Source organism: Drosophila miranda (assembly GCF_003369915.1).
Source record: "Drosophila miranda strain MSH22 chromosome Y unlocalized genomic scaffold, D.miranda_PacBio2.1 Contig_Y1_pilon, whole genome shotgun sequence".
In the NCBI taxonomy this organism is placed as follows: Eukaryota; Metazoa; Arthropoda; class Insecta; order Diptera; family Drosophilidae; genus Drosophila; species Drosophila miranda.
The window spans coordinates 18,826,930-18,850,037 of NW_022881603.1; the positions used below are offsets into that span (position 1 = coordinate 18,826,930).

Consider the following 23,108-nt stretch of genomic DNA (forward strand, 5'->3'; position numbering starts at 1 on the left):
CACTTCAGAAAATTGAAACTTTCAGTTTTATGCCACCATCGAGCACACAGCACAGTACTTTTACATGGCCAAGTGCAACTCTTTTGGCTGACTTTTAAATTTTCTAATATGCTTTAAAGCTTCTGCTTGATGCTGTTGGGAGCGGCGCCTATTGCTTAATTCGATTTTGCTTGACTTTGATGCTGGCAAACTTCATTTGTCCGACTCTAAAAGCGTGAAATAGGATTAGGCCGACGGAAATGCATTCAAGCTGACTTAAATCCATTTCTAGTTGGGCAACGATACAAAGTACCAATTAATAATCTATAGGAAATCAGATTTGAGAGGAGTTAGGGAAGAGAGAGTTGCAGTGCACGCAGTTTATGGAAGAGATCCAAATTAAATTAAGACTGCCAGAAGTATTCCACAAATAGCCATGACCAGAATGAAGTTACTTTGGGCCAAAACGATGACGGGTCAATACTTTTTTCCAGGCTTGTGGATAGATCAGCGTCAGTGCGGCGCCTTAATGCAAGTCTGTGAACGAATTGTATTTGGTAAATTTTCTTTACAGGAATCCGAAAGGATCGAACAAGGTGAAAATGAGCAGTGTACAAATTAAACATTTTACCATTTAACCATTTGGTAATTTGGTAAACCATTTTTTTGTGAAGCTCAAGACTCAAGCCACGGAGTACCATTAATAAAACGAAAATGTACAGTAATTAGTATCTGATCTACATCCATACAACATTGAAATGCAGCCCTGAATATCGCTCCGATTATAGTCGGGAGACAGCTCTGCTTTTCACTTTGAATTCCGGTTTGAGCAGGCGACGACTTTCAGTGTGAAAATCCGAACAGTCATCCTTTCGAAAATTGTGCCAGCGAGCGGAGCTCATGTAAAGTGGAAAATTAAATATAAAAATTAAAATTCCTCTCAGAGCCGTAGTGAGAAGTGTCGAACAAAATATTCTAAAACTGTATTTAGCACGCGCGTGTTCTCAAGTAAGTTCACACATATTTAAAGTGAAAAATTTCGCATTTGCCGCACACACGAATACACGCACGCACACACAAACGCCGGTTTTGTGAACTCACTTGACGAAAAGAAAGAGCGAGAAGAAAAAAGTTGCCAAATCAAAATGGTCACCGAGCCGAGGTCCGTTGAGCCCAAGGTCAGCACCAAGGAGGCGCAGTGCTAGTCATCGGACTGCGAGACTTCCCAGCAGGAGCCGGTCTCGCAAGTAAGCAGCCCGAAGGGCGCCCGTGTGGGGATCTTCAATGCCGAGGACTTCTTGTCGCGTGCTCAGATGAACGACAAAATCAACAACATCTTGCGCTCGCCCACCAAGCCGCCCAACGGGGTGCGCCAGCGCTCCGTCTACACCAACAACCCATCGCCGGTAAGTGAAATTCCAAGCAATAACGTGAAAGTTTCTTAAATTTTCAGACATTTTGTTTTACAAAACTGCCGCATCATCGCGCTAGCAGGGGATCAACAACGAGTTAACAGCCGCCGCAGTCTTAACAGCTCGGCAACAGCAGCATTGCCACATCACCTCATTGCCCTCTCCTGTTATTTCAGACCTTCTTATTTTCCGTCTCGCTCTTTTCCACCATTGCTCTCTTACTTTCCGACTTTAATATTCGAATTTTCCTTCTCTATTCCCCCCTCTTCTCTTTTTTTCTAATACTATTCAAAATAGTTTGGTTAATTTCTATAAAAATCAAATGCAAATTGGGAAAAATGCACACACGTATGTAAATACATATATGTATGTATGTATGTATATGCATGCGTTAACAGAATGTCGACAGAATGTTAGCAACAGTTGCAAAGTCATTCGATTTCTGCGCTGCTGACACTTTCTCTCGTATCTGTCGTTTTCTCTCCTGCCGGTATTCAATTATTTTCTGGCACTTGGCACCAACACCATCACCAGCGGCATTTCCAAGGAGTGCGCCAATTACCCCGTCGGCAGTCAGTCGGCCCGTCCATACGTCCAACTGCCGGGCATACACATTTCCAACCCTCCCCAGTACGGGCCAGGGAATATGCAGGAAATAGACGCTGGCAAAATGGCGCACAACGCCAAGGCACTCACAGGGCGCTACAATGCCACGCCCACCTATGGCTTCGACAACGAGCAGAACTACTGCCTGGTAAGGGGCTCCTGCATATCTGTAAATCTAGCCGATTCTATGCTCAATCTCAGAATTCCCAACAGTTGCCGTCTCCAATGCCCCCTCCACCATACGCCTTGGCACGCGTGAGCAGCACACGCAACTTCGAGCTCGAGAACCACACACCGCCGGCATGTCCCGGCTCTGGACCCATTGCCATGACGAACGGCACCATCCAGTTGCGCCTCCGCGATGGCGTGCGGTGCCCTTGGCTCTTCTTTAAGACCGACCCCTAATGTTAATACCTTTCTTTGCATGGGGCAGCATTGACCTGACTCTGGGCAAGGCGGTGCGCGTGCTCAATCAGCGCAGCATGGTGGCAGTTGCTCTATCACGCAACTGCAGCAACTCGGCTTTGATCCACCCCAATGGACGCATCTTGCAGAGCGGCGCTAAAGTCGAAATAGTCACCTACGACGGCATGAAGGGCAATAACTTTGTGTGAGTGGGAATGGCCCTTACCCCAACGTGGCATATTTGAATCCTTTGAATTATCTTCCCATTACAGTCGCTATGCCAAGATGTGGTACAAGGGTGTGAGCTTCACCAGCGAGGCGTGCGCTCTCATCTACCTGGTGGACACAGCCGGGACGCGCACCACAACCGACACTTTCACCGATCTGACCAAGGACTACACCCTGGCAGTGCTATCCGAGTGAGTCCCCCCGGCCAATTGCATCGCTTCTTATTTGGCTAGTTTCGATTTAATTCCCGAACTTCTCGTAGCGACTCGCGGCATGGTCCCTCTTATATGGCTGAAACCCATGACGTGATTGCCAATTCAGCTTACACCTGTACCGAGGATGACACTGAGATCTATGACATAAACGGATTTCGCATCACCCAGGCAGCCGATGGCCTGGTGAAGGTCACTCGTGTGGACAACAAGTGCTTGATTCGCACCAGTCCCGGCAATGGATCGGCCACTTTGACCACACCTGGCATCCATTGCACTGCCTCTCTGGGCAAGACCTCGCACCTGTTTGTTCGGTGAGTGTCAAACCGATGCTCTCAACCTCCCCCTCCCCCTCCCCCTCGTCCATCATCCTGCTCTGCTAACTTCCGTTCTGTTCTGTCCTTTGTAGTCGCAATGAGAAGCGCATGCACTTCGATGGATCCTGTTTCATTGTACGCAACGCCGGACACTCCGCCGGCCTCAATGAGAACAACCTGCTCATTGTCTACTGAGCGGCGTTCGTAGTCCGGAGATAGAAACGGCGCAGTGGTAGCCCATCCCACACGCACACACTCACACATGTCAACACATTTCACCTGGAACACATACATAGACACCTACAGCAGCACACTTGAGGGACCCTGACGTGGAGAGAGGGATTCAGTTAGGATCCCGGAATTTAGGAATATCAAAATCAATTTGGGAAATAAGTTAGAAAGCAAATATGTTCGTACAAAAACCAGCACCACACCACACCACACACACACACATCTCAGCGAAGGAACTCAGCCCAGTCCTATCTGGGTTCCGATTGCTCGACATGGGCGCAACACAACCACACCACCAACCCCCAGGAAATACTAGTTGTCTTTCGTTTACCATTGCCCATGCCGTATATATGCGTGTATTACTAGTTGTTATTGCAAATCGGGAGCGCTTTCCTGCTTCCCGAAATCAGTTGGCCAAATCAGACCGATCTCAAGCTGAAGCGGAACCAATCAGAGCCGAATCGCATCGAACAGGGCCGTGCCAGCGTTTGGTGTTCAAAAAAAGAAACATCGTTTTTCTACTCGTTTCCATTTCGGCTTTTTCAGTTTTTCTAAATTGTTTCTTTTATGCAGTTCAGTTCTAAATTTTGTTTGATAGACTTTAAAAATGGCAAAACTCAAGAAAAAAAAGTTTAAAGAAATATCTCCCAAAAAAAAATTTACAAAATTATGCACAGTTGGTGCGTCTGATTAAGCAACGTGTATTCAACAATTATAGTAGATCAGAGGACTAGTTCTCTTGGGCGTTACGTTTAGGCAACGTAACGCCAGTGCCGATACATTATTTCTAAGCTACCAGTTCTTTCAATGCAATCCAATAATGTTCATCCACACCCGTAGCATACAGACACTCGAACACGTAACCCATAACCACACACCGCACACTCTTTACAAGAGGCAAAAGAAAGTGAATTATTTGCAAGAGGCACAGCGCCAGCCACATTTAAAACAGCCACAGGACACACATGAAAGATAGAACAGATCCTGTGAAAGGTAGAAAGTGAGAGTTTATTAAATTAACCCCAATTGTAATTTGATTAAAAGACACTTGTCCTGTGAGGAGGACAATGAAAGAAACCCCCATACAAACACAAAACATAGGCTTAATATATACATAAATACGATGGGATGTCCAATTATAATACAAAGTTAAGTCCAGTGTGAAAAACCGGGATTAGCCTTAAGTCAATCTCCAACACCTAAATTTTCTATCATGTAAAGAGAAATTCATGTGCCCCAAAATCAATACTATGGAAGTATAATAAATTTAAAATGCAATCTGTTCGTTCAATAAATTAATTTATTCCTCCAAAAGAATGGTGGAGCAATGGAGCTCGTTTCGTTTCCTACCCTCCATCCTTTGCTAATTTCTTGGTGGAAAGAAAATGTCGACTGCCTCCTGCCACGTGCCTTTATGTGTTCGAGTATTTATGTACCTTCTGTCATACATGGCCGGGGGTATCGTAAATTTACAACAAAATTGTTTTATGGCCCCACTCCATGGGCCCTCTTGGCCCCCCTCAGGCGGAGCTTGGCGTTTACGCCGTCACCTGAAGTGCCATCAGGAGTTGGACAATTTCAGGCCCTAGACGACAGTTTGGTTCGGTTTCCCATCTTTAAGAGCACTTGGAATTTAATCATTTAAATTTCTGTGAGGATTTCCAAGAAAATAAATTTGAATATCTGCCGCTATAGAGTTTATATTTAAATCCGATTTAATGTAAAAGCGGATTACGCTCTTCCATTTTGAAGGGACTTCGGATAAGCCCTATCTTCGGAGACATCGGGATATGGAAGACCTTTTTGATCTCCAAAAACCAAGCTTCGCGGGGATACAAATATTTCGTTGAATTTTTAATCGCACATTTACGACACAGCTGTTTTTATTTTATCGTATCGTGACAGCCCTGGGCGGCCAGTGTGTACACTCTTTTGGACTACAATATTGTTTGTCTTGCTGTTGACAGCGGTAAATTAGGCAAATGGAAGGAAAAGTACATTGATATTTAATTAGTAAAATGTCTTGAGCCTTGTCGTTACCTGCAAACAAATCCAAATGCACAGGGATATCGGATCGACTGTCATGCAGACTAAAGTTTCCAACAAACTTAACCTGGAGCTGGAGGTGGAGGTAGGCACGCGGCGCGGGTGCTACAGCGCTGGCTGTGGCTGTTGATAAAGATTATTGGATAATGTCTTGGCGGAACTATCTGCCACGTCTGTCTCTGTCATAAGAAGAAAGTTGTTCCATGGTTAGAGATACACAAAGAGAGAGAAAGAGAGATGCATACGGAAAGTGTGTGAAAGCGTGGAGCAGTGAGAGCGGGTGCGGAAGCCACAGCGTGGATACAGAAGCAGCGGTAAGTACAAATAGCCCAACCAGGGAAGGATCAAAATATTGATGTCTGGAATGGCTTTATTCAAGTGTGAGAGCCTAACTGGGACTCGTGCGAGCAAAGGACCGACCCCACATATGTATCTGTGGCATATTCAATGCTCACGCTTGTGTGACTGCGCCCCTGCGAGTCCTTGTCTGCATCCATTTGCCGCTCGCACACGTGTGCCCAACATCAAAAGCTTTTCACACTTAATTGGGCGTAAAATTAAATCAGAATTGATTAGAACACTTGAATGACAACAGCCGTGGCCGTGTTGCTGATGTCAATGGCATCAGAGAGAGCCGCATCCTGCCAGCATCCAAACCCCCAAGCCTCCCAGCTCCCAGCTCCCACTCCACCTCCTGCCAGCAATTCCGCTGGCATTCTAAGCATAAACAAACTTTTTGGTTTCGATTTTCCCCAGCTGACGCACGGCACGGCAAGGCACGGCACGTCGGTGACTTCGGCCACGTTCCTGCCGCTTCTCGGGGCTCCTGCCACTTCCGAAGCCGGGCACTCCCGAGACAGAGCGCACTAATTGCTGCTGGGAACTTCCCTGGGGAGGCTCCCCCGCAACCCTGTTTTTCATCGGAAAGTTTATGAAATTCAATTTCCCCCAAAAATGGGGAATGGAATGGAAAAAGGCCGGGCATCAATTTTCCTGCATTATCGTTTAATGAGCCGACAATTATGCGGGGCCCCTCTGCTTCGGCACCATGCACGTCTATAGATATTCAATTAACTTGAATTCACAGCCATAACTCTCCAAACGAGTTCATTCCACATGCATTTGGCCAGGGCATAGGGCAAATCAACTCGATTTCCGGCTATTAAGACATGGCTGAATTTCAGACGTGGAATGCAACGCCATGGAGTGCCGAGTCCAGGCAGGATATTTACATTTTAACCGGGTGATTCGAGCGGAGAGGAGAGTCGACAGCAACGTCAACGGTAATGGATAAATGCACATCTTCCGCCGCCCTGGGGGTCCTGGGAGCCGTCCTGGGGCACGCCACATTTAATGGGAAATGAATGGCAATGTTGGAGGTAGAAAATTATGAAAACGTTCCCAGGGGTAAGTTGTACGAAAACCAGCATATCGGGAGCGATACCTCTGACGAGGACTTCAAAGAACAGCTGGAAGACCCAGGACAAACTCGAGGCGAAAGTGAGTAGCTCATTGAATTGGATGGATTGTCATCCCAGTCGGTGACAGCAATCAAATCAATCACACCAGCCTCCACCTGAGTAGAGCAGGCAGGTCTTTTCTGACATTTGGTGATGTTTTGCGATGCAGCAAGAGGGAATTCCTACACCGATTGGGGCAAAACTTGGGCTAGGTACAGCTGGCAAGGCCGATAGCTTGATCCGATTCATAAATAATATACAGCTAAGAGTACTATATGTTTGGATTCATTGGGATTCCGTGCGTGGTGATGTCTAATGCAATTTGCGTAATTGAAACCCACTCGAAAGCAATTAAATTTCCTGTGGTTGGACCACTCTCCGGCAATGAGATTCGTTGGAGTAATTGCAATCGAGATTCCCAACTAATCTTCAGGTAAAACAATCCATAATGGAGCAGAAGTTTTGTTCGCACTCGGCATTTATCAAGTTTGAAGTTTTAATTTGCTTTCGCCCCAACAAAAACAACTACAGAATACAGAATAACAAAAGTGTCAACACGATTATAATTCAGTTTAATTAAGCCGCAACATTAAGGCCTCTCAGCACTCTTGTCTGTGGACCGACCAACAGAAATTTAAAATATTTGCGCTAATCCACTTGGCAACGGCCTAACAGAAATGAACAGCTGGTGCCAGTGCAGGCCTCTTCAATGGGCCAACTTTCGGATAAAAGAGGTACGTGCCAAAGGCTTCAAATACTCGTATTTGCTGGGGCCAAAGTACGTACAATAAACTCGAAGCAATCCGGAGAGCAAAGTTGCGATCTGGAAATTTATGGATGGCGAAGGCCAAAATGTTTTGCTGTAGGCCCAGGCCCAGGCTGAACCCATTTGTTGGCCCTCTCTGAAAATGTCACATGCTCCTCACACCCACAACTACACCCACACCCTGTGTGGTCTGGGTCTTGGTCTGGGTCTGGGTCTGGCCATTGTCTGTCATTGATGCCAGCTGGTGTCGGTACAGGTTTTAAAAGGATGCTATTCCCGACTTAATTAAGTTGATGCCACCGTGTTGTACGAAATCTCTTCGATGCGCTGCGCTAAAGCTGAAAGTCTCATTATTTCCTATTTAAAGTCATTACCACGTTATCTGCAGCCTTCAATTGAAGTGGGTTCTCGTTCTCCTGCAACTTCCAGCAGCCACCGTCGCCCAGTCCCCATTTTTCAGTTAACGATTTCATTTCAATTGACAATTTAATTAAGTCTAATGGTAAAATGTTGTCAAGCAATTATCATGCTTATGTAGCTCTTAATTTTCCGTATTTTTCGCGCTCCCCCAACCTTGGTAAGGCCATTTTCCTGGCCAGAGGTGTATGTAAATCGAATTTCAAACGAGGCGAAGGCCAAAAAGCGCTGCATACGTGTTGTGTACCCTATTGTGGAGCGAAAAAATTAGTATATACATACATACATATAGAGACATATCCATAATTCCCCACATTCCATAACAGGACCCCACTCAAGAATCAATAACTGTTTCTTCCCATACTCCAAGCTAGGGCCCCCATAATATAAACAATGGACCACATTGTTTCATCAACATTAGAATCACGCAACTCTCGAGAAATCGATTCTTTAGAATCACGCCACTCATGAGGACCAATCAAAGCTAGACATAAAACCAAGGAGTATCACATTCCTAGCTCCGTCTTGTAATGCAACACCGATCGCCAGCAGTGGATGCCTTTCATCAAAGCCGACGCATCCCCAAATATCGATCCAGGCACGTACGCCACCGACACGAAGATGCAGCCGAGGAAAGCAACGCCCGAAGCCAGAGTCGGGAGTTCCAAGAGAAGGGCTCATGGAAACTAGCCAGCAGCAGAGAGAGATCAGTTCCGTTTGAGACAAGCAGACGTAAAGTTAAGTCGGGGAATTCAACCAATCTTGTGACATAAAGAAATTAAGTACTAAAAATAAAATCTTTTTTAAAAACTAAATTTCGAGTTGCGGATATTTAACTGGCGCAGTCGGTAGGATTTCGTTTAAAATTAACTCCTATATTTCGGTAATGGTCAGCTTGTGTAATTTCTAATTACTGTGATCACGTAATCCCGAAATCGTTAATAAAATTGTGAAATCCGCCAAAGAACCTATGTGTTACGAGCACATACGATTTGCAAAACTAAAATTAAGTGAACTGAAGTAAGCGGAGATGGTGATCCACCAAGAACAGTGAAACACTAAAAACAAAATCAAACGAGGGGGAACGTTGTGAGTTGCTTCGGAGACAGCAACTCTACAGTTATACCCGATACTAAGTCAGTATGGCTCTCCTCCGGCAGACGCCGCTAATATTAAAAGACACGACAAGGAGTGCGTGCGAGAGAGACAGAAAATCAGTCTGAGCGTGACGTCGGGGGCTGCGTAGCCAGTGCAAATTGATTTGTTCCTTTTGGCTATAAAAATTATCTGATCTGATCCAGATTCAGCAATCTGATAGATATGGTCATTATCTATGATTCTGCGTTTTTACTTTTCTCGAATGTGCAATATTGTGGATGCAACAGATTTTCGTCTTTTGTGGGGGCGGAAAAGGGTGGGGCGAAATTCTGAGATATACGTTATATAGTGAAATCTAACAGAAGTGCGGATACCAAATTTGGTTACTCTAGCCTTAATAGTCTCTGAGATTTGTGGATGCCCCAGATTTTCGTCCTTTGCGGGGGCGGAATGGGGGTTTGGCGAAATTTGGACACGAAACGGTCAAGGTCCGATATCACAGGAGTGTGGATACCAAATTTGGTTGCTCTGGCTCTTATAGGTTCTGAGATCCTTGAACTCATATTTTGCAATTGACAAAACCGACCATGAAACCTGTGTGTTAGAGAGAGACAGAGCGAGAAAGAATGAAATTGTTTTCTTGATTCTGGCTATAATCATAATTCGATCTGGTTCAGATTTTGCACTGTAGAAGATATGGTCATCCTCACCGATTCTGCGTTTTTGGTTTTATCGTATCTTTAAAAATGTGGATGCCACAGATTTTCGTCCTTTGTGGGGGCGGAAGTGGGCGGGGCGTAGTTTTGAAATATTTTTGTAGCAGTGACGTATCACAGAAGTCTGGATCCAAAACATAGTTGCTCTAGATCTTATAGTCTTTGAGCACTAGGCGCTGAAGGGGACGGACGGACGGACGGACGGACGGACGGACAGACGGACAGACGGACTGACGGACGGACGGACGGACGGACGGACGGACAGACGGACAGACAGACAGGGCTAAATCGACTCGGCTATTGATGCTGATCAAGAATATATATACTTTATGGGGTCGGAAACGATTCCTTCTGGACGTTACACACATCCACTTTTACCACAAATCTAATATACCCCAATACTCATTTTGAGTATCGGGTATAAAAACTTACAAGTGAACCAAAATAAAGTTAAAAACTACTGAAAACAAAACAAAACCCAATCAACACCAACAACATGGCGTTACCACCACTATCATTGAGCGAAATCCACTTGAACCAGGCACTGCTGTCGATCAGACAAATACCTGCCTATGACGGTTCATCTGGACAGCTAAGCTCATTTATCAAACGAATCGAATATGTATGCGGATTATATCCAACTGAAGATCTTCGCCAACAAAGGATCCTATTTGGAGCGACCGAGATCCAACTGTCAGGAGAGGCACAACGCATATCGCAAATGATACAACCCAACAAGTGGCTCGAACTGAAGACGACGCTATTCAACGAGTTCAAAAATCACACACCATATGAAGAACTCTTACGACAACTATACACCACCAGATTCAACGGCAGTCTTCGTAAGTTTATAGAAGAATTAGAGATAAAAGCATTATTAATAAACAATGAGCTAAGCTTAGAAAACATACCAGAAAATAATGACATTTATAAAAACGCTTTAAACAACACAATTAAAGATGTCATTACTCGAAAACTTTCTGACAGAATGTTCATGACCTTAGCAAGAAAAGATATTACCACATTGTCTAATCTTAAGAAGGCAGCACAAGAAGAAGGATTGTACGAAGCTAGTACAACAGATTCCGGTACAAATAAAGATCAATCGAAATCGTCTCAATCAAATCGAAAGAATGTTGGAAACTATTATCCAAATTATAATACTACTAACTATCACAATCAAACTCAGAGTTCATCTGGAACAGGTCAGACTAATCGAACAAATCAAAATCAAAATTCCCAAAATCCTGGATTATACAATGAGTTCAAAAATTCCTTGAATCAAGGTAGGGCTCAGAATCCATTCAATCAGCAAATATCTCAAAACCAAGCTAGTGGGAGTGGACCCAACCAACCTCTAAAAGAGGGAGGGAGAGCCAGAGTGGCCAAACGAAGATGGACGTGAATTTTCATCAAGCCGCCTCGGAAGAAACCGAGGAGGACCCTATATAAACATTACCATTAATAAAAGAATATTAAGGTGTATCGCTGACTCGGGATCATCGATCAACATCATGAAAGAAAATTATACAGATTCCGAGATAAAAGGCGATAACCTTACGGTCCATACCATCAATGGACCTGTCCGTTTAACTAAGAGTATAATGAGGAATGCGAACAAAACATGACCGTCCGAACAAAAGTTCTACATACATAACTTTTCCGAAAATTATGATATTTTATTAGGAAGAGAATACTTGATGGCAAGTAAAGCCGTCGTCGATTACAGAAATGACACTGTAACACTAGGAGCTAGGTCGTACCCAATCATTCAGAGTGGAGAAGCTATTGAAGCCGGCAAGACCGCACAGAAGTGCACTGATCCCTCTACAAAAGAAGAGAAGATCGCACCTAAGTGCCTTGACCCATCTCCAGAGGGTGATCAATACTTCGCTTCCGCTCTAGACAGTGAATTAAGGGAATGTAATCAATTAAGATTGGAACACTTAAACGACGAAGAGAGGGAAGAGTTAAAGAAGGTCTTATATGAGTTTAAGGATGTGCAGTACAGAGAAGGTGACAATTTGACTGTCACAAGTACAATCAAGCACGAGATCAAAACTCAACATGAAGACCCGGTCTACAGACGACCATACAAATATGCCCAGATACATGATCAGGAGGTAAACCAGCAAATCAAAGATATGCTCAGGCAGGGAATAATTCGAAAGTCGAATTCTCCTTACTGCTCGCCCATATCTATGATTCCAAAGAAGATAGATGCTTCGGGAAAGCAAAAATATCGAATGGTAGTAGACTATAGAAGTCTAAATGAAATAACAGTTAAGGACAAATTCCCAACTCCACGAATGGATGAAATCCTAGACAAACTAGGTAAATGTCAGTATTTTACGACAATCGATTTAGCAAAAGGTTTCCATCAAATACCCATGGAACCTAGCTCAACCCCCAAAACTGCGTTCTCCACTAAGCATGGACATGACGAGTTCACTCGTATGCCCTTTGGGCTAACCACTGCCCCAGCTACCTTCCAAAGATGTATGAACAATCTGCTAGAAGAGTTAATCTTCAAAGATTGCTTTGTATACTTAGATGACATCATTATATTTTCCACTTCATTGGAAGAACACTTGTTGTCACTAAGGAGAGTATTTGGAAAGTTGAGAGACGCCAACTTGAAGCTACAAATGGATAAATGTGAATTCATGAAAAAGGAAACTGAATTCCTAGGTCATGTAGTCACTACTGAAGGAATAGTACCAAATCCAGGCAAAATCTCTGCCATTGTCAAATTTCCAATACCAGAAACGACTAAACAAATAAAGTCATTCTTAGGTCTGTGCGGGTTCTACAGGAAATTCATTTTTTAATTTTGCAAACAAAGCAAAACCCATGACACTCAAACTAAAGAAAGGAGCTGTCATAGACCCCAAGGAAGAAAAGTACGTCGAGGCATTTGAGAGACTAAAAGTACTCATCACCTCAGACCCTATCCTTGCGTTCCCAGACTTTGACAAAATGTTCACGGTAACAACCGACGCTAGTAACATAGCATTGGGAGCGGTTTTGTCACAAGAACGCAAACCGATCTGCTACGCTAGCAGAACCCTAAATGAACATGAAATAAACTATTCAGCCATCGAAAAGGAATTATTAGCGATCGTATGGGCAACCAAGTATTTCCGTTCATACCTGTTCGGTAGAACATTCGAGATACAAATCGATCATAAACCCTTGATTTGGTTGAACAACCTCAAGGAGCCAAATATGAAATTACAAAGGTGGAAAATAAAACTGAATGAGTTTGATTTTAAAATGAAATATCTACCAGCAAAGAAAATCATGTAGCTGATGCCTTATCAAGGGTAAAGATGAATGAAAATCTCCTTGGAGAAGCTTCCAATAGCGTTGGTGCAACTGTACATAGCGCACAGGAAGACAATCTAAATCACATTGCTATCACGGAAAGAACAATTAACTATTACAATCGGCAAATTGAGCTAATAAAAGGCAATGAAGATAAGGTAGAAACAATTCGTTATTTTCACAAGCTAATCATCAAGATCACGTATAAGGAAATGACTAACACCTTAGCGAAGGATATAATAAAGGAATATCTATGCACCAAAAAGAGCGCATTATATTTCCATAACGAAATAGATTTTCCTCCATTCCAAAAAGCCTATTTAGAAATCATTAATTCTAACAATATAACCAAAGCTATTAAATCAAGCACGAAACTCCTAGATATTCAGAATTACGCTGAATTTAAAGAAACCATATTAAAGAATCATAAAGGCTTACTCCATCCAGGGATAGAGAAAACCGTCAATTGGTTTAGGGGAAAATACTATTACCCGGATTATCAAAAACTAATCCAAAACATCATAAACGAATGTCCTACTTGTAATATTGCCAAAACAGAGCATAGAAATACGAAGTTGGCATTCGAAACTACACCGGAAATGCTGAACATCAGAGAGAAATACGTCATAGATTTCTATATGGTTGGTAACCAACAGTTCCTATCATGTATTGACGTATACTCGAAGTTTGCCACTCTTGTAGAAGTAAAAAGTCGTGACTGGTTAGGAGCAAAAAGAGCCATCATGAAAGTTTTTAACGAGATGGGCAAACCAATTGAAATCAAAGCCGATAAAGATTCAGCTTTTATGTGCACAGCATTGCAAGCATGGCTGAATGCGGAAAACGTCAAAATAGAGATCACTTCCAGCAAAAATGGAATATCTGACGTAGAAAGATTTCATAAAACAGTAAATGAAAAATTAAGAATAATATCTAGCGAGGATAACCCAGAAGATAGATTCACGAAGTTTGAATTAATTCTTTATACTTATAATCATAAAACCAAACATAATACCACAAATAGGACACCAGCTGATATATTCATTTATGCAGGCTCACCTGATTATGACAACCAACTAAATAAAGTGAATAAAATCACTCAATTAAATAAAAACCGCATAGAGTATGAAGTCGATACCCGCTATAAACTATCACCTCTAGTTAAGTCTAAGGTAACAAATCCTTTCAAAAGGACGGGCGAAATTAGACAGGTAGACGAAAAACATTATGAAGAAAAGAATAGGGGTAGGAAAATAACTCATTATAAATCAAAATTCAAGAAAAAGAATAAATCTAATAGAAGCAAATATAATAATTCCAGAGAAACCGAGGAAGTTAATGGAATCGGCGAACTTCAACACAATTAAAATCCTCATCTTCCTCATAATTACCATCGTAATGGCACAGGGCCAAAACATAGAAATAAATCCTATAAAATCCCAAAACGGATATATGATATTCAAAACTGGATCGATTAACATACCTATCAATTACGAATACCATTATCTAACTGTTAATGTAACTAAAACCGAAGAACTATACCAAAATTTATTAATGCAAGCCACTAAATTCCAGGACATAATCCAAATAAAATATCTAGTAGACAAATTGCAAAGAGAAATGAACGGGCTAAAAATAACCAAAAGAAATAAAAGAGGCCTAATCAATATAGTAGGAACAGCCTACAAATATCTCTTTGGAACACTAGATCAGGAAGATAAAGTCGATTTGGAAAAAAAAATAGAAAATTTAGCCAGCCATAGCATTCAAATAAATGAACTAAATTTGGTAATAGATGCAGTTAATAGCGGAATAAACGTTATAAACAAACTAAATGAAGAAAAAGACAGGAATCAACAAATAGAAATTTTGATATTCAATCTACAACATTTCACAGAATATATCGAAGATATAGAACTAGGTATGCAATTAACTAGGCTCGGTATATTTAATCCAAAATTATTAAAACAAGACTACCTGGAACAAATAAATTCTGAGAAAATACTAAATATAAAAACCTCCACATGGCTAAAATCCGATACCAACGAAATTCTAATAATTTCCAACATTCCCAAAGACATTACAAAAGTACCAATCTATAAAATCGTTCCGTATCCAGACGAATTAAATAACATGTTAACAGATATGACATACGACAAGTACTACATAAAAAATGAAGAAGTATTTGTTAAAGAAACTAGATTGAAAACCAATGACAATTGTATAAAAGGAATTTTAATGCAAATTCCCACTAAATGTCCATATTCCAAAACTTTTCAAAACTTTCAAATAAACTTTATTGAACCCAATATACTAATCACATGGAATCTTCCAAAAACAACGCTAAACCAGAATTGTGTAAACCAAGAAATCATAGCGGAAGGAAATACCATTATAAAAATCTACAACTGTTCAATCCAATTAAATGAATTTACAATATCAAACACAATGTTAGATTTTGCCCATACTGTTTATGTCAACAACAACATAACTAAAACGAGGGGGAACGTTGTGAGTTGCTGCGGAGACCGCAACTCTAAATTTATACCCGATACTAAGTCAGTACGGCTCTCCTCCGTCAGACGCCGCTAATATTAAACGACACGACAAAGAGTGCGTGCGAGAGAGACAGAAAATCAGTCTGAGCGTGACGTCGGGGGCTGCGAGGCCAGTGCAAATTGATTTGTTCCTTTTGGCTATAAAAATTATCTGATCTGATCCAGATTCAGCAATCTGATAGATATGGTCATTATCTATGATTCTGCGTTTTTAGTTTTCTCGAATGTGCAATATTGTGGATGCAACAGATTTTCGTCCTTTGTGGGGGCGGAAAAGGGTGGGGCGAAATTCTGAGATATACGTTTTATAGTGAGATCTAACAGAAGTGCGAATATCAAATTTGGTTACTCTAGCCTTAATAGTCTCTGAGATTTGTGGATGCCCCAGATTTTCGTCCTTTGCGGGGGCGGAAGGGGGTGTGGCGAAATTTGGACACGAAACGGTCAAGGTCCGATATCACAGGAGTGTGGATACCAAATTTGGTTGCTCTGGCTCTTATAGGTTCTGAGATCCTTGAACTCATCTTTTGCAATTGACAAAACCGACCATGAAACCTGTGTGTTAGAGAGAGACAGAGCGAGAAAGAATGAAATTGTTTTCTTGATTCTGGCTATAATCATTATTCGATCTGGGTTAGATTTTGCACTGTAGAAGATATGGTCATCCTCACCGATTCTGCGTGGGGCGAAGTTTTGAAATATTTTTGTAGCAGTGACATATCACAGAAGTCTGGATCCAAAACATCGTTGCTCTAGCTCTTATAGTCTTTGAGCACTAGGCGCTGAAGGGGACGGACGGACGGACGGACGGACGGACGGACGGACGGACGGACGGACAGACGGACAGACAGACAGGGCTCGATCGACTCGGCTATTGATGCTGATCAAGAATATATATACTTTATGGGGTCGGAAACGATTCCTTCTGGACGTTACACACATCCAGTTTTACCACAAATCTAATATACCCCAATACTCATTTTGAGTATCGGGTATAATAAAACCACTGTTGTATGTCCAAACTAATGAAATAATTATGCAATACACCAAATATAGTAACCTATTACAAATAAGTCTACTAATTTCATTTGTCATAATTATATTAGTACTACTAAGTTATGTAGCTGTTAAATTTAAGAAAACTTCTAAAAGAGTCACGGTTAAATGTATTAACCCTATAATAGAAGCAGAAGAGGAACCAACCTCAGCGTCCGCACTTGACACCCCGTCACTATACCCGAGGGTAATCGCCTAGGGACTGGCTAATAACAAACGTTGTGGGAGTGACATATCCATGATTCCCCACATCCCATACACATTATGTTTATGTACAATTCATCCACCCCATCCACACAAGTAACAGGACCCCACTCAAGAATCAATAACTGTTTCTTCCCATACTCCAAGCTAGGGCCCCCCATAATATAAACAATGGACCACATTGTTTCATCAACATTAGAATCACGCCACTCTCGAGAAATCGATTCTTTAGAATCACGCCACTCATGAGGACCAATCAAAGCTAGACATAAAACCATGCCTTTCATCAAAGCCGACGCATCCCCAAATATCGATCCAGGCACGTACGCCACCGACACGAAGATGCAGCCGAGGAAAGCAACGCCCGAAGCCAGAGTCGGGAGTTCCAAGAGAAGGGCTCATGGAAACTAGCCAGCAGCAGAGAGAGATCAGTTCCGTTTGAGACAAGCAGACGTAAAGTTAAGCCGGGGAATTCAACCAATCTTGTGACATAAAGAAATTAAGTACTAAAAATAAAATCTTTTTTAAAAACTAAATTTCGAGTTGCGGATATTTAACTATATGTATATGTGGAAGTCCAATGACACAGGTTTTGTATGATAAAAAGCTGACCAATCCAATTTGTATCTCCTCTTCGTTCAGTTACTGTAGCAATCAGGATTTGGTTTTGAATAACTTTATGCAACGCGTAGGAGATTAAAGACTAGATGTAGACTAGCTCCAATCCAATTATTATCTCCTTTTCGATTCCGGGGACTCCCGCTAATGCTGAAAGCAGGATGTGGCAATCACTTGCCAGTCGTTGGAAATTTGATTTAGAAAAAGGAAAAAGGTCGCCGGATGCGTTTTGCAATTGCGTCATGTGCCATAAAATGCAGTTTGAGCAGGGATTTTTTCATTTCCTGACCTGCAACGTCAGATATAAATTCATTGAGCAAGAAGTCAGGAAAAATTCATCACCCACATCCGCTGTTCCCGGCAGTGGAAATGTATTGCTTCTAAAATGTAGTTATGTTTCGCGAGACCTCCTAAAGAATGCTTTAAGAAACCTATCACCTAGCGACGGATTCTTAGAAAACTCTCTCTATAGCTTTTTATACCCGATACTCAAAATGAGTATTGGGGTATATTAGATTTGTGGTGAAAATGGATGTGTGTAACGTCCAGAAGGAATCGTTTCCGACCCCATAAAGTATATATATTCTTGATCAGCATCAATAGCCGAGTCGATTGAGCCCTTTCTGTCTGTCCGTCTGTCCGTCCGTCCGTCCGTCCGTCCGTCTGTCCGTCTGTCCGTCCCTATTAGCGCCTAGTGCTCAAAGACTATAAGAGCAAGAGCAACGATGTTTTGGATCCAGACTTCTGTGATATGTCACTGTTTCAAAACTTCGCCCCGCCCACTTCCGCCTCACAAAGGACGAAAATCTGTGGCACCCACAATTTTAAAGATATGAGAAAACTTAAAACGCAGAATCATAGATAATGATCATATCTATCAGGTTGCTGAATCTGGATCAGATCAGATAATTTTTATAGACAAAAGGAACAAATCAATTTGCACTGGCTACGCAGCGCCCGACGTCACGCTCAGACTGATTTTCTGTCTCTCTCGCACGCACTCTTTGTCGTGTCGTTCAATATTAGCGGCGTCTGCCGGAGGAGAGCCTTACTGACTAAGTATCGGGTATAACTGTAGAGTTGCGGTGTCCGCTGTAACTCACAACGTTCCCCCTCGTTTCCTTTTGTTTTGAATAAACAGCCGGTGTTTTCCTAAATAAACTTTAATTAACTTCCTAACCAGCCAACAATCTGGAAACCTATTCTATCCCGCGAGTGCATGCCCTTTGCTTTGTGTTAAAACATTATTTAACTTTTTATTTTTCGGCGTCGGCTTGTCGTGTGTGTGTTGTTGCAGTGAGTGAGTACGCATTACATTGCATTGCAGTCCGCTCTCGTCTGGTAGCTTTTGTTGTGTTATCACTCTCTCCCTATCACCTTAACTTATATAACTGTTCTTTCTCTCTCGCTCTCGTAACTTTCTGTTCAGTAGCTCTCTCTCTCTCTCATTAGCTACTGCTGCAACTGTTCTCCTCTCCTCCTATTAGCGTTTGTCTGGCACACAGGTTTGATAGCCATTTGTTTTAAAATATTATTTGATTCTAATTTTGTTCAAATTTCTTATTATGGAGTTTTCTGTTGTATGTGCCAAAAAATCATGCAATAAGCAGATCACCCACGATCAGCCGATTATCCCTGCTGGCTCTGCGACAGCGTAGTGCACGAAAAATGCGCTGGATTTTCTGGCCTTGTGAGTGATGCCATTTCAAAACGTAATGGTTTGCACTACAGTTGCGAGGCATGCCGTGCGGTGGAGAAAGACATGGTGGCTTTCATGAGGCAGACGCGGCTCCTAGCTCCTATCGGCTCCTCCTTCCATCGGCTCCTAGCCATGGAGTCTCAATTTGGCAGTCTGCAACTGCTGAATGAGTCTCCGTGGCGTAAAAAGGTCACTCCGCGGGATCTGCAAGTGCCAACCGTCACTCAGCCGTGCGCCGCCGAAAAACTGACTCCGACCACTCCAAGGGTGCAGCAGTTGATCTCGTTTGCCACTTCAAGGGCAACGACAGCTGCTGGCGATGCAGATTCGGTAGCCGAATTCATCGCCTCGGAGAATGTGCAGCCAAGTACGTCTGCAGCGTCCGTGTCCGTGGTGTCCGCAAGTTCACTAGTTGTCCCGTCCATCCCGATCCCACCAGTAAATAGACCTTCCGGACCTCCGGATATTGCCACCACAGGTACTAGGCCTGTGGTGCCCAAGCCACTGGTGGGAGTCCCACCAAAACGACAAGTTTTGCTCTCACGGCTGGCCCCTGACCTCACATCTAATGATGTAATTGCTTTCATTCAAAGCAAAATAAAAGCCGTGGGTTTAAAGGTGGAGAAATTCAACTTCTCTTATGCCAGGGAGATAGCCTCGTTTAAGATAAGCATCTCCCCAACTCAATTTGACACCATTTGCTCCGCCAAATTTTGGCCGGAGCATTTGGTGGTGAAGGAGTTTAAGGCTAAGAAGAAGAATAGGCCCCCCATATCCCTTAGAAATCTTTCCAGTGTGCCACCCTCAACCTCAACTTCCTCTTTCTCAACTTCCCGTCTTGCTTTCACTTTTCCAAAAAACTAACTTCTCTTTTAGTAACCTATCAGAATGTAAGACGCTTGCGTAGTAAGCTCAGCATTCTTTTCCGGGATAGTGTTGCATTTGCTTCCCACGTTATTGTGTTTACTGAAAACTGGTTAAAGCCGGACATTCTTTGTTCCGAGGTTTTGGCAGGTCGGTACACAACTTTTAGAAAGGACCGTTCGTCTCGACGTGCGGGGGGGGTTCTGATTGCAGTGGACTCTTACTTCACGTCGGAACAATTCACAGTCCTAGTTCAACAGGAACTGGAATTCCTGTGTGTAAAACGGATTCTTCCCGCTTTCGCTATATTTATTACTTTCTCGTATATCCCACCTTCTTCGGATATTTCAATTTATGAGCAGCACTTGTCCGCTTTAACCGCTGTTTCTTCCTCGCTATCTGATAAAGATCGTATGATAGTTCTTGGTGACTTCAACTTGCCAGGAACTGTTTGGTCTTCGGTAAACGAGTCTAGTATCCTAGTGCCCATGTCACGACCTGACTTTGCTGACGGCTTGCTTGACCTGTCCCTGTCTCAAGTCAACCATGTGAAAAATTCCTTGGGTCGATTGCTTGATCTGTGCTTTGTATCGGATCCGACCATAGTGTTGTTAACCCGAGCCCTTCCGCTCACTATACCTGAAGACGCCTACCACCCTACTTTCGAGGTGTCGCTAGATATAGGACCAACTGTATTGGATCGGTCGAGTAGGCTATCCGAACGTGTCCGCTGCTTTCGTAAAGCCGAGTTTGCGAAGCTTAAAAACCTCGGTAGGGATTTTGATTGGTCCGCTTTGTACTTGTGCACTGATGTCATAAAAGGCACAAACATTTTTTACAATGCTCTTGGCACATTTTTCGATTCTTGTGTCCCGCTTTCTTGTCCGACTAGAAAACCCCCTTGGTTTACCAAAGAGTTATCCAGTCTAAAAAACTTAAAATCAAGAGTTCATAAAAAATTTCTAGAAGTGGGTTCTCATACTTCTCACTCTCGCTATGTAAAAGCCCGGACAAACTTTTCAGTTCTTAATGCTCAATGCTATAAGAACTACCTATCTCGATGCAGGATACGTTTTTCTCAGGACCCTAAACAGTTTTACAGCTTTGTAAACAGTAAGCGTAGAACGTCCGCACACCCATCCTCGCTATCATTTTGTAATACGTCGGCAAATAATGATCAGGCAATTGCCGATCTTTTTGCCCAATTCTTCCAAACCACCTATTCTGAGGAAAACTACTCTGGTCATCCGTACCCATACGGTTTACCGAGGTCGAACAGCATTTTCAGTCCCTTGTTAAATGAATGTTCCCTACTTCATGATCTTCGACTAGTTAAGCCGGTGTTTTCACCGGGTCCAGACGGGGTTCCAGGTTGTGTACTCAGGTACTGCGCCGAGGCTCTGTGTGGACCTTTGCTTAAACTATTCACCCTGCCCATTGATTCTTCTTGCTTCCCCCCGATCTGGAAGGAATCGTTTATAATTCCTCTCCATAAAAAAGGTAGCAAGTCTGATGCAAAAAATTATAGAGGTATAGCAAAGTTATCCGCTATTCCTAAAATGATTGAGAAGGTTTTAACTCCGCACTTGCAACATCTCTGCAAGTCACTTATATCTCCAACTCAGCATGGATTTATAAGGCGGCGATCTACCACCACGAACTTGTTAGAGTTTACCTCTTTCATTATTAAAGGCTTTCAAGGTAACTTACAGACGGATGTTATTTACACCGACTTTAGTAAAGCATTCGACTCTGTAAACCATTCCCTTTTAGCGCAAAAACTTGACCTTTTAGGGTTTCCGCCCAACCTCCTGAGATGGATTTCTAGCTATCTTTGTTCCAGGTCTCAAAGAGTCCTCTTCAAAAACTCCCTCTCTTTACCAGTAAAGGTTTCTTCGGGAGTACCACAGGGCAGCCATCTAGGCCCCTTACTCTTTACACTCTTTATTAATGACTTGCCTTCAGTATTAACATACTCTCGAGTACTTATGTATGCGGATGATGTTAAACTCTGTGTCCAGTACAAGGACATCTCATTTCATTCTCGCTTGCAATCCGATCTCAATAACTTTCAGTCATGGTGTTGTGCAAACTTGTTACACCTTAATGCCTCGAAATGCAAAGTTATGACATTTCGTCGTTCTAGCCCTTTGTTGGCTCCCTATACCCTATTTGGTGGTTCTCTTGAGAGAATTACCCTGGTGGATGATCTGGGTGTTATGTTGGACCCCAAGTTAAAGTTTTCCGAACACATTTCTACCATGGTAAATAAGGCCATTAGCGAGCTTGAGTTTATAAAGAGGTGGTCAAAGGAAATTGACGACCCCTATATAACAAAGACTCTCTATACCTCGCTTGTTCGTCCGATCTTAGAATACGGCTCCTGTGTATGGTGCCCTCAGTACAAAGTACACCAGGACCGTATAGAATCAGTACAGAAAAACTTTTTACTCTTTGCTCTGCGGGGCCTTAACTGGGATGCGGGTGTAAGACTCCCATCTTACTCTAGTAGACTACTATTAGTAAACCTCCCATCCTTAGTTAACCGTAGAAAAATGCTTGGTGTGATATTTATGCACAACTTGATCAGGGGTGACATAGACAGCCCTGATCTGTTGAGCCGCATAAACTTCACGATTCCTATTAGACTGACTAGAAATTTTATACCGTTGTTCCTTCCACTTTGTAGATCGAATTATTCCTTGCATGAACCGTTTAGGGTCTTATGCTCGGATTATAATTCCCTCTACCATATTATATCCACCACTAATTCTCTTCCTCTTATTAAATTACTAATCCTTACACACCTTTCTAGTAATTAGTAATTGTAGTGGTATTTGTATTTTGATTGCATGCTTAGTTTCTTAGTAGGTTTAGTGCTAATTTTCC

General features: G+C 42.6%; 1 protein-coding gene across 1 annotated transcript in view; it reads left to right on the forward strand.

Moving 5' to 3' along the window:
• The window catches only part of LOC117191470, a 48,320-nt gene that overhangs the window by 8,545 nt on the left and 16,667 nt on the right, over positions 1-23,108 (forward strand). Inside the window, exons 2-6 of the mRNA XM_033396327.1 lie at positions 1,939-2,145; positions 2,199-2,368; positions 2,431-2,607; positions 2,675-2,821; positions 2,893-3,156. Of these exons, the coding sequence (XP_033252218.1) occupies positions 1,939-2,145; positions 2,199-2,368; positions 2,431-2,607; positions 2,675-2,821; positions 2,893-3,156 (965 nt within the window). The remainder of the gene's footprint in view (positions 1-1,938; positions 2,146-2,198; positions 2,369-2,430; positions 2,608-2,674; positions 2,822-2,892; positions 3,157-23,108) is intronic.